The sequence below is a fragment of the Hylaeus volcanicus genome, chromosome 5 (genome assembly GCF_026283585.1).
Source record: "Hylaeus volcanicus isolate JK05 chromosome 5, UHH_iyHylVolc1.0_haploid, whole genome shotgun sequence".
In the NCBI taxonomy this organism is placed as follows: domain Eukaryota; kingdom Metazoa; phylum Arthropoda; class Insecta; order Hymenoptera; family Colletidae; genus Hylaeus; species Hylaeus volcanicus.
In genome coordinates, this window is record NC_071980.1 from 3,891,898 (window position 1) to 3,913,931 (window position 22,034).

At 41.2% G+C, this 22,034-nt stretch overlaps 1 protein-coding gene across 3 annotated transcripts in view; it reads left to right on the forward strand.

Moving 5' to 3' along the window:
- Positions 1-22,034, forward strand: part of LOC128877175 (uncharacterized) — a 56,372-nt gene that overhangs the window by 18,251 nt on the left and 16,087 nt on the right. For all 3 annotated transcript variants that reach the window (XR_008457202.1, XM_054124262.1, XM_054124261.1), the window contains exons 2-5: positions 2,093-2,301; positions 8,457-8,592; positions 14,075-14,208; positions 21,127-21,433. Coding sequence is in view for 2 of the 3 variants with exons in the window: in XM_054124262.1 (XP_053980237.1) it covers positions 2,093-2,301; positions 8,457-8,592; positions 14,075-14,208; positions 21,127-21,433 (786 nt within the window). In the remaining variant the exon portion in view is untranslated. The remainder of the gene's footprint in view (positions 1-2,092; positions 2,302-8,456; positions 8,593-14,074; positions 14,209-21,126; positions 21,434-22,034) is intronic.

The window sequence follows — 22,034 nt, forward strand, 5'->3', positions numbered from 1 at the left end:
TTGAAGTCACAGTGAGCTTTCGTTGGTTGTGAAGATAGATTCCTAACGTTTATTTTTTCGCAGTAGACATTTTCTACATTCGATTTTAAATGAACGAGGGTGAGCCACTTCAGCCTTTATTGCAAGCAATTTAATTAACGTTCGAGGTATGTGTACAGAGTCATCTTCAAAGTCTATGGGAATAAAAATAAACTAATATTAGTTCTCTAACAAAATTAATAACACGAACAAGCTGGTAATACAATTTTAAGTAAAACGATGGGAACAGAAAGGATTATAATTTGCGGTCCTGTCCCTTTGGGATTTTATGATCTTTTTAGTTATAATCAGAGTTCTAGAAGAACACACAAGGTAAATTAATTAGAAAAAAATAGCAATAAAATAATAGAAAGATTGTATCTTAATTAGCATCGTTCTCAAAAACCATAGCATTTCAATTATTTATTACGTAATGGAATGGCTGAAAAAGAATCTCTATTGATGTAAGTAAAATCGAAAGTGGATCGAACAAAATTATAGCTAGAATTGCAGCACTTGCCTGTTCACTAAACCTACCATTTCGTATGTAGAGGTTCATCGTGTTTCTACTTCCATTGCCAACTGCAGCTACTGTAATAATAATACGTCTTCATTGCGCCAGAGTTGTGTAAAATATGAATCGACGAATTGAATAAAATATCGTATGTAGATGCAGAGATAAATACATAGTCGCAGTGAAAAGGCGAGGCGCAGGTGCATGCTATCATTAACCTAACCTGTGATTAACCTTAATCTATGTATGCAATTTATGATTCGGCGTGTTAGCACAATTTTGCGTTTATTGCAGTATATTTTTTACTATAACACTATGTTTGAAGTATGAATAACTTTTAATAGATTCTTTTGTTATTATGTTTTATATATTATAACGTGTGTTCTTGCATTCAATTCGAGTTATTCAATCAATGTTTTCATCATGCATTCTTCTGTAGTCATTGTGAAGTGCATTGTGTAATAAAAATTCTAAATTTCGTTTAACGAATAATAGTAAAACAGCCTTTCATTCGTTTGACATTTTCTTTCTCCAATAAAAAATTTGCCCAATCTCTGGTTTCAATTCAATATCTGGCGCGCTTTTATTACGATTTCAAAATTAGTTTCTAGACATTCTATGGATAACAAAATGCTGCAAATATAGTTGCAGTTACATTTGTACATTTCGAGCTCGTCCGAGTAATATTACCTACACTAGATTTCGAACTCATTTGAATGATACCAAGTAATATTACCTACGCTGCAGATTTCGAACTCATCCGTATGATGCACAAGTATAGGAGAGAAAGGAAGATTAGTTCTGGAAGGAACTGCGAGTCGTACTGGGTCAGACGTTTTAGTCAGACTTCGTAAAGCCTGCGAGAAGGGAAATATTACTCGACGCTGTCCACATTCTACTTACGCTTTGTACCACATTTTCCTTAAATCCAGGGCTGATCTTTCTTTCTCTGTAATATTTTACACGTATGCATCGAGTTAATACCGGAAACGAGCGAAACTCTTGTTTGGAATATGAATTTTAAACATCGAATACAAGATGAAAAACTGTTTATCCATTACAAGCTAAATAAAAATAAATATTTAGAATAAATATAACATTTAATTCTATAGAATGAAATATTCTGCAATAGGCAATTTGAAAATCTAACTGGTTAAATTGCCATACTTTGAGATTATTTTTCAGTACAACACCGCGGATGTTATTATTGAACTGTTTATTACCGAAGTAAATTATATAAAAAAATTCATATTATAACTTCGGGCATATCATTCGTCCAGATACGTATTGTAATTGTTTAATTCATTAACATTCATTCGACATTAATATACATTTGAAGACCGCAACAGAAATGACAAGTGTACCGATTTATTCGAATAAATGTTAAGAAGTGGCTGTTACGGCCAACGAAGGCTCCTAGAAACACATTTATGTGTAAAAATAAAAGGATAGCGAGATTGTTTGGAATTCCTTGAATTCGAGAAAAATGCATCAAGCGTGGAAACGACAGAACGATCAAATAGGCTCGAGCGTTAAACAGAAACACCCTGTCTGTTGCAGGAATTTGCTCCGGTTTGCGAGAAGTGCGCATCCAGATACCGACGGCCGTGAAGAAAGGTGAATCGGCGATACTGAACTGCTGGTATGACACCGAGGGGGACCCTTTATACGCCGTCAAGTGGTACAAAGGGGGTCGAGAGTTTTATCGTTACGCCCCGAACGAGACCCCGGTCGTCAAGACTTTCCCCATCGGGAACTTGACGGTGAAGGTGAGCATCGAATCCCTTTCCCAATTTTTCTCCCTCGCCTTTCTTCTTTTTTCACCCCCTCTCATATTTCCCCTACATCCAAACTCGAGCCCGTGCCCCGCGGGTTTTCGTGAAAATCTTTCGAGTGAACCGGCGATTTATTAACCCCTTCGAGCCCAGGATACCAATTTCGGTACAGACCAGTCTCAAAATATTTATTATTATTACTATTATTTATATATTTTACGGGCAAGAACGCCCTTTGGCGCAACATAGAACTGGAAACTATACGCGCGAATGCACGTGAGAATAAATGAATGAAAAGTGTAAAGGATACCTTGGGGAGTTTGGATAGTGTGAATAAATTATTCGAGAAAAATAAGGAGAAAGCGCAGAAACTGAGTCAAGCTTATCTTGTCGAACGTATATTATGCTTCTTTCTTATTTTTCTTGAATAATTTATTTCTATCGCCTTTGAGGTTCGCTGTTTGCCAGGAGTTATCATGGAGAAATATAATTTCTGTTATTGCAGTATCAGCAGTACGTTTCCTTTTCCAGAGATTTTTATTCGAGCATAGTACAAATTTTGAATGAAATAATAAAACAATCGCGATCAATTTAATTTAATTTCCAAATAAATTTTTCTTTTGAAATTCGAGTATCATGGTATCATATCGCAGCGGTATTATTTGCGTGAAAGGAGATGTTTGAACAAAAAATAATCGCTACATTCCGGTATGGACACAACGGAGTTGAATAAATACCCTTAGATGAATTGCTCGTACTTTATGCGGGATTATATTTTGTAACCAGCTGAGGCAGAATACGACCAAATTTTTTGCACTTGAATCCTTCAACCGGCTTCGAGGTTAAAAATCTATTCGTAGACGTTTTGATCGATTCTAGATGGTCCGTATCCGAAATTATAATAATTACATTACAACCGTAAGCACCAACTGGTGATACTCTCTTGTACAAACGTCCCGCGTAACGAGAACCGCGTGTAATCCAGGGAATACACGTGGCGGGAAATTTAAACGATACCGAGACTAACCGTGCCCTCAGGATCTCCATGAAATCTTTGGCTAGAGTCGAGAGCGACGTCGCGACGAAAAAACGCTCGGGGCACCGGGGAAGCCCAACGTCCGGGGATTTATCGCAGTCGAGAAGTTGGATGGAACAATAACCGAACGTTTCTTCTGAAATATGGCGCGCGGGATATCGCCGTTCTCCCCCCCCTTGTTCCACGGAACTTTGCGAATTCGAGTCGGTCTTCTTAATGAGCGGTAACAGAGGGGGATATGCTCTGCGGCGTGGGTGGCGCATCGATTCGTACAAAGCACGGCCCAGCTGGCATTTTTACGAGGAGCAGTGTCGCATTTAGGGGGAAAACGAATTGTTCGCGCCCAGCCATGTCGACGAGACATCGACGAATGTATTATCGCGACGATTCTATTACATCCCTGCGATTATCTGCGACGATATCGAAAACACCACCGGTTATCGCGGCGAGGATAGTCGCCCGTACAACGTCGAGGGTTGAAACGAAAATTTGTCGACGAGGGAGAGGTGCGTTTGACGTAGGGGAAATTTTATTCGACCGTTAGATCACGATGAAAGTAACGTACCTATGTATGGGGAATCTATATCGGTGACATTTATTCGAGCGAATGTGGTCGTTGCGAGAAATTTCATTCCGTTAGTCCAAGTCTGATTAGACTGGAAACTTGGAACTAAGAATAAGACTCGAACTTAGATTTAAACTTACAGTTAGAATGTTTGCTTGAATTAAAATTGTTAGAATTAAAGTTTTGGTTGGTGCCGGAATCATATTTGGAACCTCTTCAGAATGATTCTCAAGAAAATATTCTAGTATTATTTTGTCATGTTTATCTTTTGTTCGTTACTCGGAACGTTTGTTTCAGATAAGAATTTTGCCCATCTCTGGGTTAGCCAGATGTACCGAAGCCACTTGACTTTACTTTTAGTGGCAGACAGGCGTAACGAGGCTGAAGCGACCGTTCAATATTTGCTTTATGACGGAGACTCGCTGTCGTTCCGCTGCTCGTTGGCTCAGCGTTTCCAGTTGGATAGCGTTATAATTGTTCGAAGGTATTTCGAGGGTAACATAATCGACTGACTTCGATCGACACCTTGGGACACATTTGCGTTCTTGTGGCGTTGACGATGCAATCCATTATGCTTGTCTGTATAACCCGAGGGAGTACACCAGTGATTTGAGAGATAAATAACCATTTACTTAAATTAACTCGTTTGCATTCGACGCGAGAATAACACGAGATCTCTGTTCATTGGTAATTTATTATTTTTATTAATACAATGTTTCCGTCAGATTATATGTGATCTGCTACGGAATGTAAACCTATTGAGATTGAGAATGTAAACCTATTTAGTTACCTGAAAAGGAAACGAAAAAAAGAGATCATTATATCATATCTCACGTAGTCGAACAAAAACTTATTCGAACAAGTGTGCGATAGAGTGAACGTCAAATATAAATCGTTACGCGTTACTTTTATTCGTCATCTTTTATTCAAGCGAAATCCTACCCATCCCTGATGTAATTGAGCTACAGGTGCAAGCTGTTGGGACGGATAGAGCATATTGGAAGAAAGAGAAATGGCTTAATAGACGTATGCCCGGGAGGTAATGGGCTCAGATATATTGAGCTCCTTAGTTTGTAGGTGAATAGTTCTTTATATGACTATATCTGCTCGTAGAATGGCTGACGTCTCGTAAATTATTAGGTGATCTCGGAACGGATACGGTCTGTTATAGATTCTTACAGTCTCACTGTCAGCCTTGGTTAGTACTTCATTCGAACGAACTGTCATTGTTACCAGCATTTGCTACGAGAAAACGTGTTCTGTAAAATCCTGCGAAGACTCAAGAATTAAAGAGCTTCTTTCTTGCTGCTATTCGCATCCTAGGCATCTGGAATAGAGTCGCGAAGTAATTGTTTTAATTTAAAACAGTCTGGGTGGAATTTAAAAAAAGAATGGTGAATAGGAATCTACAAAATGATGATCGAAGTCTATTCATCAAAGTCACATCCACGAACGAACCAATTCATCTGATAAACAGGATACGTCATAGTAGTTTGGCCAATTCACGTGGTTGTAATTCTTTCTCTTGCGAGAGAAGCTATCTTCCATACGTCGATTTTCCGCCGAATTTTCACGGTTCCCCAACGGTGATAGAGGCAGACAGTACGATCAATGATCAACAAAAATTGAATTACGTCGACGTATGAAACTATCTCAAAAACGTTTCAGAGCGCGGCACGCCTCGTACGGACGCCGGCAATTCTCGTAGATACGGAAATAGTTTGTACCCGCGTTCGATGCAACACGGGCACGATCCGCCATCGCGTTTTGCGCAAAATTCTTCCTGAAAACAGGAGTTCCGGGGCACCGAAAGTTTCAAACGGCCATCGCTTCCCCGCGAGGCTTTACGTAATCCTCCGTTCAACATGCGAGTGTCTCGTTACTCCGCGCTAATAGCGCGTTGTAAAATTACAAAGAACCGAGCGAAATTGCTTTTTCGCCGTGCTTACTAAATCCTCGCGAACAGCGGAGCGATGTCGCGTTCGCCCGTGCCCTGGGCTGCGATCTCGCGGCGCCATTGGCCAGTGAAAGCGACAAAATTTCTCCCAGGGCCGACAAAGAAGATTTCGGCGGGTGACTGAGACGCGCGATTAAACCGCGAAACGTCGCGGAATTATCCTCGTATGCTGGCAACTTTTCTTCTTTTTTTTCTAACACAAAAATAGAGCACAAAACTTGTAAATCACGTTTAATCCCCTCGTAGTATCCCTGTTTCGTCGATTTTTTAATTCTTCTCATGAATCGATTCTATAATATTTCACGAGATTCTGACAGATGGAAACCAGAATTTCTATTCGATTCAATCATTTTCTTTTTGCGAATAAGGTCATGATTAACTCAATCTCATCGATCTTTAGCGAGGAGTGCAATTATTCTAACGGAAGTCACGTTTGATACGAGTTCATCGATTCCTAAGGATTAGATTAGTTGTCAATTAAGCCGTCTTATTTTAACCCGTACCTTGCGAGTATTATTCTGTTCGTCGTGGAAACCAAAAATAACACAAACTACAAAAAAAGAACGAACACCGAAACGTAACTTCCTCCTCCAAAAAAAAAAAAAAAAAAAAAAAAAACAGATTCAACCCACCGAAGTTCATCGGTGCAGCTCCCCCAAAAACTGGTTCTCCCAACTAATTCGAATTACTTTCCAAAGCCCGAAAACACGCGCGATCGCGTCCGCTCACCGTGTCGACGCTAGTCTACAGCCTCTCCCTCCATTTGTATATTATTAATACCTCGTTCGCCGCGAACTATTACTAGTAAATCACAGGAAAGAATTCATACTAAATCCTCGGCGGGCGGGTGGCAGTGTCGGTCGCTCTACCCTGGTTGGCCTGCGGGTTGCGGTCTCGCGGCGCTATCGGCCAGTTGCGAGCGACAGAATTTCTCGCGGGGGGCGAGAAAGGGGGTACACACATCGGTGTCGACGAAGAGAGGGGTGTGGGGCGAGCGGGCGAGGGGGCTCAGGCAACTGGGGACGCGCGAATAAATCGCGACGCGTCGCGAAATTCTGCGCCAACGGTCGACGGGGACGCGCCGTTACGGAGCGTAATGTCGCTCGTAAACCGCGTTCGTGGCCTGTGTGTTCCGCGAGCGTGAAGCTCTCCCCCTATTCGCACAGGGGTTTGTTCGCTGCGGGGGCGAATGACACGCCGTCATTCCGAATCGATATCGCGAAGAGGCGAACACCGGCTCGGTCCAGTTACCGTCTTCGGAGCGCCGGCGGATTATTCAACCGTTCGACGCTGCTCGCCCAGCTAGCGAGAACAATGCGAGCAGGCTGGCCTTTGTCTTCCGGTCGATTGATCGATGTTCCCCGCGATACTTCGACGTCGATGGTCCTCTTTTTTCTTTTTTTTTTTTTTTTTTGCGAGTGAGGGTCTCTATGGTCGCCTAGCGTCATAAATTTCTGGCTGGCGAACAATTCGAGGAGAGCGTCGATCGGAAGACGTCCAGGTCTGCGTCGACACTGTACTGCGAGGGAGGAAGATCACTTCCGTTTGGGGATGGGAGACCCGAACAGGAAAATCTATTTTGTCCCGTGTGCGACAGGCTGTACGATAGCGAGTTTGTAATGCTTTGTTCGGAGGTGCTTGGGCTCTCTGCGAGTATTCTGATGCCGTAGTCGTAGATGCGAGAAGAGGATTTGAAAGAGAGCGAATGTTTACAGTATGGTGTCGGCAGCGAGGCGCGAATGGTTCAGACGAATGTTTGAGTGAGAATCGATCGAAAAATGGTCTTCAAGGAGTGGATATCGAAATCTCTCTATTAACTTAACGTTTCTCTACAAGATGATTACGTTCTTTTCATTGGATGTTTGTTTTTATCGCGTGGAATTTATTTATGGTTGAGGAAGTGTATGGAAATCTGGTACGGATGTAGGCGTTTCGGTACCCTGAATAATTTAGGTTGTTTTCATAATTAATGATGTATCCGAAGAGTGACTCGTAACGACGAGTGTTTAGGAAGTTTATTCAAGGAAAACGAATATCGAAGGCACACATTTGGCGAATCACTTACGAGATAACGTTCAGATCCCATTTTCGTTACTCTAAGCCATAGTGTCTAAGGGTTCCAAGTATTCTTGGTCCATTTATGACCAAGCATCAGCATTTCCCCCCTTTTTGTCGATCCAACTAGAAATTGGTCGGAACTTTTTTTTTTTTATTATAGGAAGCCTAGATATTGTGTACGTGAACAAATAACGAGTTTTATGGGAGTTCTAAAAATCAATTTTCTAAAATTTAGCATGCGCTCCGCAAACGAGTTGCGAACAAACTCTATTTCTAGCTCGCAGACCCACGCGCAATAAATCACCTTAAATGTAAACAAAAATTCCAAATTTTTCACGATAGCAACGCAAACAAAGCAACTTTCATCTAACGTCTGAAATCAGATTCCATTTAGGCGTTTATCGAATTACAAAAAAAAAAAAAAAAAAAAAACAGAAGCTTCAACCGCGAAGCTCTAGAAAGAAAGAACGAGCAAAAAGAAATAATTTCGACACCTCCTCGTCTATCAACGATCGCGTGTCATTCTGTTGCAGAAACCTGAGAGCAACGCGACGCAAGTCAGCCTGACGAATCTGGAGCTGAACGCTGCCGGGGAGTACAGCTGCGAGGTGTCGGCGGACGCGCCGTCGTTCCACACGGCCATAGTTTCCGCCACCATGAACGTCGTTGGTAAGGGTAACGGTGTTTATTAACGGGACAGACGGAACTTTACGCGCTGGAGAAACATCGCCTGGAGAAGTCTCTGACCGCCGTTGGCTCGCAGTTTCGAACTGCGAATTAATACCAGCCACGGCCCTGGTGGACTTAAGGGCTTACGCGAATCGCTGTGGACCGAGCCGAAGATAATACTGCGGGTACACGCGACGGAACGAACGGGAATTAGGTGTTTTAGGTGAAGGGGAATTAGGTTAACCGGCTGGTTTTATTCTGTCAACCTCCTTCCGCGCTTTTTCATTCCTCGTCGCGATACTAAAACCGGCCGCGCACCTTTGGAGACGCGAAACATAGAAGCGGGAGGCATCAACGCCATGCCACTCTGGCAGCGCCGTCAGCGTTGCTCATTAATTTATCGGACGTAGAATGACAAATTGCGAGGCCAAATGGCGCGAAAGCTAAAACCCAGCGGGATCACAAAGCCTGAGGTGGATTAAAGATAGAGTTCCGCAGCGCGGGTTGCGAGCAATGGCAACGTTTATGTTGTTGGCGCGGGTAAATACACTGGCTGGCCCGTAAATTCGAGGCCATCTTCCTTCATTGTTCCGTCTTGAATGGAGAGAGCAAAGAAAACGACGAACGAGGAGCGGGGAGGGTGGAGGGGAGGGATGAACAGTGCCGAACAAATAGCGAAAATTACCATCTCTGCACCGGGATCCACCTATTATGTAATTGCTGTTTAGCTGACTGCGGGGATACTGCTTTAATGATTGCTTTATGACGCCATTAAGTTCTTCGGGCATCGCCTTTTGTCTCTGATAAGCAACGCGACAAAGGAACGAGATTAAGCAATACAGCGCAAGCGGTGCAGTCTATACGTGGCACAGAACGTTCGGAAGAGCGTTTTGCAAATTTAAGAAGCGTGGAGGTACTTGAAGATGTAATTAGAAAGTTAATAGAGAGGGCTCCCGGCGCCGCGTTGGACTCTCGTAAATGCTGGAGTTGGTTAATTAAACGAAATCGAGACACGGAGTACATTTTTAATCGCACACGTGAGGCGACCCGTATTTCGCACAAGTGAAGATGAAATCGTTACTCTACAAGATAGAGAAATAAACTTTTCAGCTTAGTGAAACATTCAGAAATTGGAATAAAAGTTGATTGATTAATAATTGAATGCCAAAGGTAGTTGTTCAAACAAGAACAAAATAGAGTAAATTCGAATGAACGATGAGGTTAGTTACACAAAAGCAAGGCGAAGATTCCACATTAATAAAATATGCACTGTCTCGTGTATTTCAAGTAAAAATGAAGACGGAATGTATTTTTCCAACATAAAAAGTAGGATTAATAACCATGATAAAACATTAAGAAATTCTAAGAAAAGAAGAAGGTCCAAAGAAACATATCATTAATAGAAAGAAGTGGCTAAAGTGGAGTAAATTCTCGTGAATAAGAAAGGTAGCTTCTAGTTATTCTTTCAAGATAAAAGGAGAACCTTTAAGCTCGATAAAATATTCACGAATTCTGAGAAGGAAAGAAGTAACAAAAGGACAGATTTAATTGTTAATAAAAACAATGCTTGCAGCAGTATAGGATTTCATGAAACCAGGCATAGATAACATTTTAATAAACTACGAGAAATACACATTTTACACGTAATATGTCTTTCTTTTTAATGTAAGAAGTTTCGAGGTTTATTAAAGCATTGGTTAATTCCTCAAAATAAAGTATAATCATAGAAAGTAATTAAATTGGTGACAGATAAAGTGGCTAAAGTAGCTTATATTCTCATTAGTGCTAGGAGTGGTTACTTAACTTTTTAATTAGTGCGGTCGATTATACTCGAGCGCGGGTAACAATATTAATTTAGATTATGAAGTTAAAGAAAATTCCAGCCGTATAACCTTCTCGGCTTTTGTGGGCAATTCTGTAGCTTAATTTTACTTCCATACATAAATATATAAAATTAATTGTGAAATCGAGTTAACATAGATACCTCTCTGCCGCTGATTTATTCGATAAAAAGGTCAAACGTAAATTAAGCAATGGTCGGTATCGCTTCCATAAAATACGAATTACATCAGGTCTCTCGTGCAAATGAAAATGAAATGTTGCCCCTTTGACGTGGAAAGTAAAACACTTGAGTTTCGCTAACACAGAAAAAGACACCGAAAAATATAATTAAGTTCGTAATAGGAAAGGTGCCTTAAGTAGCGTAAATTCTCATGAATGCTAAGGATGATTACGTAAGCGTAAGCAAGACGCTGGGTATCATTTTAATAAGCTACATACAACACAATGTATTTCGTACAAATGAAAATGAAATCCTTCTTGCATAAAGAGTAAAATTTCTGTGCTCCATATAACATATGCAAATTTTTAGAAAGAAAGAATTACTAGGAACTGTTATTAAGAACTTAATGAAAAAAGTGCCTGTAGTAGTATAGACTGTCGCAAACGCTAGGGGTGGTTAGCACGTCGAGTCTACCATGCGGGTGTAGTATAACGGAATACTGTATAAAATGCTGTCACATTTTTAAGTGTAAGAAAGAGATTTTTTCAATCTCGCGCGAGAAGAATTCAATTTTAACGAAACACTTTGCATTCGGTTCGTTAAAGGATGGCCTCAAATTTACGGTCGGTTATGCGCGGTATATTTACTCTTTACTTTTCTATACATAATGAAATACATAACCGAGTAAACCTTTAACCGTGGAAGCGTATATTTCGATTGAAAGGCAGAGAATGCTTATGATATAAGTCAAATAAACTTCAATTTGGTACGGGGATCAAACAGAGATATGATTTTATTAGTTTGAACATTGATACGCTTATATTCATAATATTTTTGTTCGATCAAAATGTATAGTTGACATTTTATCTGGTATTATATTTATATTTTAATCTCTGAATGCTACTTTCTCTGTCACAAATTCCTCTCTCTTTAAAACTACTTATTTGCTAACGAGAAACTTGTTTAGTAACGTTGTACGTGCACGTTTCAAACCAATAAAATTACGTCTCTGTCCGAATTACCTGCCAAATTGGTGTAGATTTTAATTGTGTATTTGCACTACGGGTCGAGGATAAGTAGGAAACTTAAATAATGTTCGAGATGAACTCGGGCGTAGTTGTCGGAACTGATACAGTATTCAGATCACAAATATGCGCCGACGGACTGGGAAGTGTTAACGTGTACCGACTCGAGTTGCTGTGGAATGCTTCCAATTTTCGGGTTTGTACAGTGTCTTGCGTTATGGGAATACAAGTTCGCGCGAATCAGAACTGCGGTGTTTCGAATCACGAACGAAACTTTCCACGAATTTCACCCCTATCCCCTCTCTCTCTCTCTCTCTCTCTCTCTCTCTCTCTCTCTCTCGCTCTCTCGCTCTCGCTCTCTGTCTTCTGCGATTCCAGAATCGAATGGAAAAATTCCCAACTACAGAGCTGTGTAATATGAAACTTTTGTACGCGAAGGAATTTTTTTCAAGCAATCAGAAGACGTTCACGATATTTATTCAAGCCAAAATTTTCGTTGGACAGCAACATTGACTTCTGAGACCAAAACGAGGTCTCCACGTTTGGGAATGAATTTTTCCTGACTTTTTTAATGCAAGCTCTCTCTCCCCCCAAAAAAAAAGAAATTACGTGGCGAAATCTCGCGAGATAGGAATACGGAATTTTCCAGGGAAAACGAAGAGCGTTTTGATAAAACGCTCCTGGGAGTTTCGCGTCTCGAAATTTTTAACGAAGACAACGACTGTTAAAAAAGGGAAAACAAAGGTCCGATGTTCTGGCCACGACGCGCGACATTTTCCACCTACAGACAGATTCAAAAGTATTGGACACATGTATTAAATTAAAAAGTAATTAAAAGGTCTCGATTGTGCAGTTAAAAAAAATAACACATTAAATATAGTAAAATATATACAGTACACTTTCCTCGTCTGGGAAAATAGAGTGGCTTGTAGTACGACTATGTGCATGCCTGATACTTTTGGACACCATTGTATTTTTCTCTCCTAACGTATTCTAGGTTTCGAGGGAACCGGTAGTGAAAGGAGCTTTTTTTTTTATCGCAAGGAGCATGTTTCCAGTTTTTGCGTCTCAGTGGTGGAAAGTTTTCGTGCGTTTCGCGTGTTTGTTCTCCGATGAATGCGTAGCAGTCACTCGAATTTTTTTCTCCCATGCAGAACGGGAAGAAAAAACGGAAGATAGCTTGGGCTCAAGAGGCTCTTGCAAATGATAAAAGCAACTGAAATACGACGGAAAGGGGCGCGAGGATTCTCCTACTCGAACCGTACTCGTTATCCCGACAAAACGAAACTCGAGGAACTCCTGTCTCTCGTGCCGCGCGCAATCGTTTGCCTATACTTCCCCGATAATCAGAGACGGGTGAAAATTCTCGTCTGGATGGAACTTTCAAATAAAGAATAAAAGATAAGCAACTGTGCATTCGTTGCTCGTTAAGTAAAGATTCGAATGTCATAACCAGGAATATATTTCCTGTCTTCTTGTTGAAACGAACTGTCGAAGAGGTCGACGAGACGAGCGTGAAAATACAGTTCGAGCAAAGCAACACAGCTATGCCTTTGCTTTCATAAATGTCCTCATGCTTTTTCACGTAACCAGCTACCCCGTACAAATTCAAAAATTTTATAAAGCAATACGTCGCTGTTTGTAGACTAACAATTCTTATTTCATTTATTATTCATAAAATAGAATTTATCTCGTTGATTCGGGCAAAATAAAATCCTCTTTATTTCACGTATAAATATAAATTGGAATATTTGTAAATTCCGTAGTAGCAAACCCTGCTTTTTTGTCACATATTCCCCATCGTTATTCTACACTTGCCAACCTCTCTATACACGCGAAGCAAATTAATCATATCCCCTGAAAACGTTAAAGTAATCAATTAAATTCTCTTTACTCGCGAGAACTTCCCGTCCGGTGCCCTCGCAATATGGCGCTCAGGGGGGAATCCCTTCTGGTCTATCCGCGACTCACGCTGCGCGGGACCGTGCATAGCTGGAACGTGTACGCGAAAAAATATCAAACGCACCGTTCGAGAACACATCGTCGAAATATTTGGCACAGCCTCGGCTGTACGCGGGTCTGGGAGGGGTCTGAAAGAGCCCCGGGACAATGGTGTCTCTCTTATGAATACATTACTTCGATATCGAAACGCGAGCGCGAATTGCCAGGCATAAAAGAAGAATTTTTCATCAGGCCGCGGCACAGAGACAGAGAGAAAGGGAGATACGTGGGAGAGCGAGAGAGTATGGCATGGTACGGTATCGGTATGTCGGTGCATCCGGGAATCTTGAAAAGTTTTCCCCGTTTCGCGATACGTGCACACAGGGGGGGGGCGGGGTACAGGGGTTGGGGATACGTATAGGGGAGGGAGAGGCGAGACTGAACGTCAAAGCGGCGTTTCGAACATGCCTCGCATACTTCCTGCCGTGTATACCTGCCGTCTCTTGTTCCGCAGAATTACCCTCTCAAGAGCCGTCGATACACGGGTTAAGGAGGAAATACCGGATTGACGATATGCTGCGTTTGAACTGCACATCCGGCCGGAGTAAACCCGCGGCCAATCTCACCTGGTACATCAACGGCCGACAAGTACGGGTTTAGTATACGGCGTCTGAAGCTCAGACAGTGAACGCGGACCGGTGAATTCAACACCACCCCCTTCTCCCCACCCCCCACCCCTCTCCTCCCTCCGCAGGCTCCCGTAAGACCACCTTTTGCGTTTGAACCGTGTCTACGAATGATACTCGGTCTGGTATCGTGCTGGGGGTGTTTGGATTGCTCGAGACAATTGACGGGTCCTCTGCAATAACCGGGTATCTCCACTTTCCTGGCGGTAACGGCTATAGAAACTTTGGTATCGTCGTTAGTCACGATGCTACAGAGTCTGGTGGATAGTCCCTATAGATTGCGGTGGAAAGTAGAATTCTATCTGCGTTTAAATTCGATTTCTGTTATCGGTTGATGTATTGTATCAGCTGCGTGCCAAGAGAACCAATACGCGCCCCCTCGGTTCGAGCATCTGATCATGTGCGTAGGAATGGCTCAACGTTTAGGGCGAGTATCGCTGGGTGATGGTCGAGGGTACTTTGGTATCTTCGTTAGTGTAGATATTTCAGATCGCGAGGATAGCGGCTATCCGTTGCGGTGAAAAGGAGTACTTTATCTACTTTTAATTTCGGGGTCTTTTATCGGTTGATGTATCGTACTAGTCGCGTGCCAAGAGAATTCACGTTTCACGGATTTTAAAAGATGAACGTTACAAGAAATAATTACATCCAAGAAAACAAGACACAGGTTCCATTTCGCTAAAAATTTTGCGAATATAAAAGTGAATATTAACGAAAAATAAAATAAAAATAATTTTCTCTCGTGAATTCCATACGGTACTTATTAAAAGAGCACACACATGATTTTAATAAAATGCGAATTTTTCTTTTTAAAATTTCAAGTGGAACTTTTGGGTTCGCTAAAAACATTCGGAAGTAGTAACGAATAAAAGTAGTAATGAAAGACACGGTTAATTACAAACCCGCATCTCTGTTAACAATTTCAGTTAAAATGTTAACAGAGGGGGCGTTTGAAGTCGCATGAAACCTCATGAATACCAAGCGTTGGTTGCCTGAATAAAAATAAGACACAGGTACCATTTTAATAAAATTCCTGTATATTGCACCACGTGTTTCGTACGAATGAAAGTGTGGTACGTTCTTTTTTTAACATTAAAAAGTAGAACTTTGTTGACGATCGTCGAGGAAATATTTTGAGGAACAAGAAAAGTAATAATGGGACCTGCGTCGAAAACATTAAAAATTATCATGAACCAGGAGATAGTTACGTAAACAAGAACAGGACATATTGAGAAATTATTAAATTGAAATTGGGAATTCTGACTAAAATATTGTGAATCCTAAAAAATTCCAGGAGGTAATTACGCAAATGAAAACAAGACGCATGCACTCTATTCTTAGGCAATAATAAACATGGTGCATCGTGTGCTTCGTACGAATGAGAATGGAACTCTTTTCTTTTTTTTTTTTAATATAAAACGTAAAACTATTGAGATTTACTAGAGCATTCAACAATTGTAAAGCGGTAACGAAAGAAATAATTCAATTGTTAATATAATAGAAACGTCGAATAATTTGTCTTTTGTGTCTAAATCGGTTCTGCGAATGATGCCGTGCCGTACCGCGGCAGTGGTGTTTGTATTACTCGAAATAATTGGCTGGCACAGTGCATAACCAAGGTATTTCCATTTTCCAAACGTTCCTGGGTTTCGAAAGGAAACTTCTGTTTCATTATTCAGTCACCAACGTAGAAGCTGCAAAATTTACGTAATTATTCAGTGGAATGAAAAGCACTGTTCTATTATATTTATTTCTTAACTCGTGCCATCTTACCGCACGATAAATACGTTACTAAATCCATGAAATTAACAATTTTTGTTGAATCGTTGTTAACAATAATTTAATTACACATACCAAAACGTAAAAGGATAAATATTCTGAAATAATTTATATCTTTCTGTATTCTGAAGACATGTTTTTCCTTGTATTTCCATTTTCATTGGAAGATGGAAATATTTGGTATTTGCTCTGAACAGTTCAATTGTAGTTGGATCAAAAGGTGGAATCAACTTAGGACCTACCACTCCCTTTAGAAAGGGAATTCCTTCCTTTGTTGAACGGTGACTCCTGCAGAGGATTGAAATTCAGACATTCTCGAGAGTACTCTCCGATAGAAGCCTAATACAGAATTGGCCATATTTCATTTAAATATGCTTTTAAATCATTCATTTAAGTGCAGAAGGAAGAAACGTTTTACAAAATTGGTCACATAAAAGAGTATGATTGACTTTAGCCATTCGTTAAATAATTTTCGCTTGTACAACTTTGTCTGTCAAGTCTCTTTATCAATTCTATCTTTTATTCGAACACGCTATCAGGGGAACAACGGCATGCGTGAATGGATGGCAGCCATTTCAAATATTAGGATTACGTAGGAAAAATCCGTCAAATCAATTTGGGTTACCGGTTCAGCGATTCGATCAGCCGATTTTCAGAAATAGAATCGCTCCTCTTGCCTCTTGCGCGTTTGGTTCTCGTTTTACATCGAATTTGAATTTTCGTGGGTGACCCGGGAGAGTTATAATTTTTTTGTTTTTTTTTTTGTTTTACATCGACAGAACGTTAGACTCGCAAATTTGAGAACCGATGTATTGGACTCGTGGCAATAAAGATTTAACTTCGGTAATATCTTTCGGCGAGCAACGATCCGCGCTCGAATCAGATTTGTTTCTCTCTACTGATTGAGTTTCACGCAATCAATCCTACCTCGAGTGCAAAGGGAAATCCGGCTATGTACTTTAATGTGCCTTGGGTGTCTTTTTCCTCATTTTCTAAAGAGTTTCTCCGCGGTGAATTTTGCAACAAAATTTCCGCCTCTCTTCGAAGATCTCTGTGGTCAGTGCAGAATGATTTATTTGGAAAAAAAAAAATGAAGGGAATCTAACGGGTGATTCCGGAAACTGGGACAGACTGATTCCCCAAGCGTGGTTGTAAAAAATTGGGACGGGGAAATTCTCCAGCGGAGACTACCGTGTAATGACATCATTTTTTGGTTTGGTGCAATGGTTGTATGTGCAGTATGCAAAGCGAATACAAATGTAAAATGTGGAACATCGCGTAGTCTGTTATGGTTTTAATGGTCCTATCTTTATACTTTTATATGCAGAATGATGGGAGGAATCGATTTATGTGAAGGAAGATGTATGGTTCCGAAAGGAACAAGTGCAAGTGCATAATGCATCAAGAGATAAATTACGTCGTCAAAAGATTTTCTCGGTCTTTATTTCAATATTTGACTTTGTAACTATGGTAGACTTATCGATCGTGTATTTTACGAAAAAGGAACTTACCGACGTATTCACGTTAATAGATTTTCTCTTTAAAAGCGAAGAATACAATTTTGTAATGTTGAATCATGTTTCTGTTGCCTGTTGAAGATAAAAGTGTAACAAGAATCGAAATTACTAAATTCACATACAAAATCTGATAAGCTTCTTTAAAGCTGTAGAATCACCATTCGTTTAATGAACAAAAAATGATGCCATCGAAATTCAATATCCACTTCAGTGATTCAACATTTTCCTGTGTCAATTGTATGAGAATCTTCTCTCGGATAAAGGCTGCAGCTTATCCCGGTTTCTAGAATCACTCTATAATGGTTTGAAGTTATCATTGGGGAGACGTCTACTCGAGAACTAAATCCACTGGCCACTCAAGGTCGCTGAAGAGCCATCCCCTCCAAACGGTTTAGCTTTCCCACCCGCTCAACCATTCTGTCTCTCGTCTCGTCACGCAGTGCTGCGGGCACTTATCTCCGTGCGAAGAGGCGAGTTGGCATAGCGTGAAAGTAGGGGTGCGAGCCTGACGTGATTCACAGTGGGGAAAGTGGCCTTGCGCGGCCAGTTGATTTTGTGCCAACTGTAGGAGCGCTTTTTCTTCGCTCCTCTCGGAGTGTTTGGACCAGTATTAGATGACGCCGCATTACTCGACGGTTTTCGTTCCAAATACAAATTGTACTATGAATTCGTATAGGTGAAACGAATCGATCGATCGGATTGCTGCAAAACACAGATGGATTTTTCTTTTATTCTACGATCTCTTTGACCAATTTCATTATTGAAACCGTACGCGAATTTTTATTTCTCATCGATTATACACAGATACACGCTTTCGGCTTTTTAATCCTTCGATTGTTTCTTTTTGTTAGCACAGAACAAAGCTTATGCATTAAAATTTTTATTCGGTAAAGCTAATATTTAAAATGGCTTTCAACTGTGCTATTAAAGGGACAAATAAATACCGTGGATAGAGTTGCAGGATTCGAGTGAACTCATGGAACGAAACGTTTTTGTAAATAATTCGTTTACTCGGTATGAAAAAGAATATACGATAGAGTAATTACGCGTTAGCAAGTTTTTTTTATTTTTTTTTTTTTTATCATCGAACTACGGATGCGGTTGTCGGAGATCGGCCATTCAGTGGTCGATTCAGTTGATCGCGGATGAAACATTTGCGAATGAAAAATTTGTGTAACAATCGTTAAATTTTCGGAGTCGGTTATCGTTGATCTCTGATTGCCGAGTCAGCTCGTTCACGAAACGATTGAGATAAAGTTTATTTTGCAAAAATCGCGGTACCATTTCGCTCTGGTGTACGGAATGAAACATATAACGCAAGGTGCGGTCTAGCTAAACAATTAGAAACAAAGAAAGATTACAAAGCATCGATTACTTTATTATATATTTCCCTCGATATTGACCAATCCCTTTCATCAAACAATTTTTTTACACGATAAAAGGACCTTTTCTATGTCGGCGAGCTGATAAATCACTCCACAGAACGCACTTATACCGTCGTCAAATGGCAACTACGAAAACATCGAAATTCTCTCCGAGCAAACAATGGTGACTTCAACGATACAGGTTAAATTCAGAGAAAGAGAGTATCGAAACAATAGACGCGGCGATAAAAATTTGACTTTCACAGAGAGAACTGCGATAGAAGTGGAACGCAGGAAAAATTGTTTCGCATTGAGGCATTTTGTGGGCTTATTTTTAGACAGCTGTGCTCGAGATGAATTCGTTTCAATTCAAACGAAGCATGGATATTTGATATCGCGGTCGAACTTTTTTTTTTTTTTTTTATTTGTAACAGAGTCTTACAAACGAATTTCGTCCTCGACGCTCGTTTCCCGCAGAAAATCGGGCGTGTATTCCAAAGCTATTGTTTAAATGTTGCGGTGTCATAAAAAAAAAAACCAATCGAGGTTTCTTCAGTGACACGCAGCTATTAAAATACAATTCTGTCAGCTCGTCGGGCGATTCATTTTACGATGCGCTCGTATCGATGAAATATATTGTTATTGAAAAAACGAATTTTTCGTTGCGCACTCCATTCTCGATTACCTGTGCGGGCTAAAAGGCGCGAGAAAAGCGCTATTTTTCTACAACCTCGAAACTCTCTGCCAATTCTTCGTTAGCTTCTTAAGAACGGCCCGCTCTAAAAACAGTCTTGGTATTTAAAAAAGAAGAAAATGTTTTGCTTTCCCTGTACAGCGCGTAAAATAACACATTAGGCAGACTTTTGTTATTCGTTCGAGGGATTTTTCCCGACATTCAGAAGTAAAGGATAACGACTTAAACCTTCACGGTACAAATCTATCCCTAGGGCACGCGCAAATTTAAACTAATATTAGCTACAGGGTATCTGTTATCTTCTCGTAAGTGAAACACTTCCTGGCACGCGGAAGTGTGCATATATTTGTGTCGCTGCGGTTTTCGATCGATGTTTTACAGAATATTGGTCTTTATAATATCTCTCTATATCTCGGGACCTCGACGAGTGCTGTCTAAATTAGCTTTAAGGACGAGTTTTCGAAGGATGTTTGTGGGAAAATAGAACTAGCTGTATCTCTTGCTAAGTGAGAGTAAAGAAAACTCGGTGGGAAACATATTGGCCAGCTCAATCTGATCGACGTTCTCGCTCTATTTTTACTGCAGCTGTAACAGTGCATCTACAGAATGCAATTGGCGTCTTCTCAGTTAATATAGAACCATCAATTTTAGTTTGATACCAATTCCTCCTGTCGAAAGTTTCGTCTTTATTTCCAAAAATCACCTTTGCGCTGGGCGTGTGTCGAGTAGAGGTACAGATCGATACATAGATCGATTATCTGGTTAGGGCTGTTTCGAAAATGTACAGTGAAGTTTTTCGATTCGAGTCTTTGTTTTCGAGGAGATAGACTTAGAATTAAACAGGGCTCTTGGCTGACGCGTCTGACCAATGCTCGATGTTTCTGCTCATATTGGCGTTCGTGAAGGTTGACTAGTTAATATCGGCTACATGTAATACTTACTTGACTTTTCTTCTGCCATTGTTTCTTTAGCCGTCCACAGACAAGAAGCTGAAGCTACCAGTTTGCATTGGCTCCCCCCGTAATTTCCAAAATACATCTTCCGAGTCAGACTTTTTCTATATCCGAACTTCGGCAGCCTTCTTGCCTGGCACAGACCAATTGGTGAAAAGAACCCAACGCTAATCGTCGTTTATGATTAGCCTCTATACTTTGCCAGCCACGTAGAACATTGCTACGAAAGGCATGACAGCCCCATCGCGTGAGACATACGAACCGCAGGGGGTTAAAGCGACGATCCTTAAACGTCGAACAGACTAGATTACCCGACCGGCGACGAACGACTACCGTCGTTGCGGACGGGATCGTTCGATTAATCGCGGAAATTTGTCCTTAAAACGGGTGGCTTAACCCGGCCGAATTAGTTATCGGAATTAAGTCGCCGACGTGTCGCGGCGGTGAGCTGGGAGCCAGGGAATTTTAACTGGGGGAGGGGGGATGAGGTGGGAGGGGGGAGGGGGGGGGCGGTGATCATCGTGGTTTCTCCTCTTTAACCGATTCGCACGTTGTTACCCATCACCTGAGCAGCCGCTGGAGTCCCACGTCCGCACGTACAGCCCCCTCGACACCAACGAATCAGAGTGGCAGATCTCCCAGATCGGCCTTCAGTTTCTCCTAACACACGAACACTTCACCCTGGGCAAGCTGAAGATACGTTGCAGCGCCTCCATATACAACATCTATTGGCGAAGCACCGAGGTCAGCGTAGAGGAGGATAGGCCCAGGGTGATACACTACGAGCCCGCAGCGACCATCGTCGGCATCAACTACCTCCAACCGCCGCCCAACTTCCAAACGGGACAGCAGAAGCCTGACGGACAGGTCGGAGTCAAAGGTAACGATCCCTCGACGAATCAGCGCGTCCGACTGTCGATTTTGGTCGAGCATGAATTTATGTTTCCTGGCGGTTGTATCTGCGTCGTTATTTTGATTTCTGACGCGGGCACTGATATGCGTACCGTATCAAGTGCGAGTTCTTTGTGTTGTCGAATGATTGGTTGTTTGCGTGGCGTGGGATGTTGATAGGACTCCTGCGTATTTTTACAAATATCCCTGGTAACGGAGTATTGGTTGCACGAACCTAGCAAAATAGTGAGACCTTACCCTGTTGTATCAAGTACTTCACGAAGCATGTATCTTTTTACTATCTTTTGGCATGTATCAAATAGACATCAGATCGACTGTTATCGAATTTTTGTTCAATCTGAGATCCATGCAATACTCCTGTACAGGTAGACGTAGCTGAAACTCTTAATCATAATGACACATCTTTAAGCTCCGATTTTTTTGAATATTCCAAAGCATTGGCTACACTAGTCTTGAAAACCTGTTATATGATACTTATAACATGTATATAATACTTCTTCATCAGAAAATGTTGACAAAGAGGACCACCCAAATGTCGCTGTCACTGAAGTATTGATTGCACAAGTCTG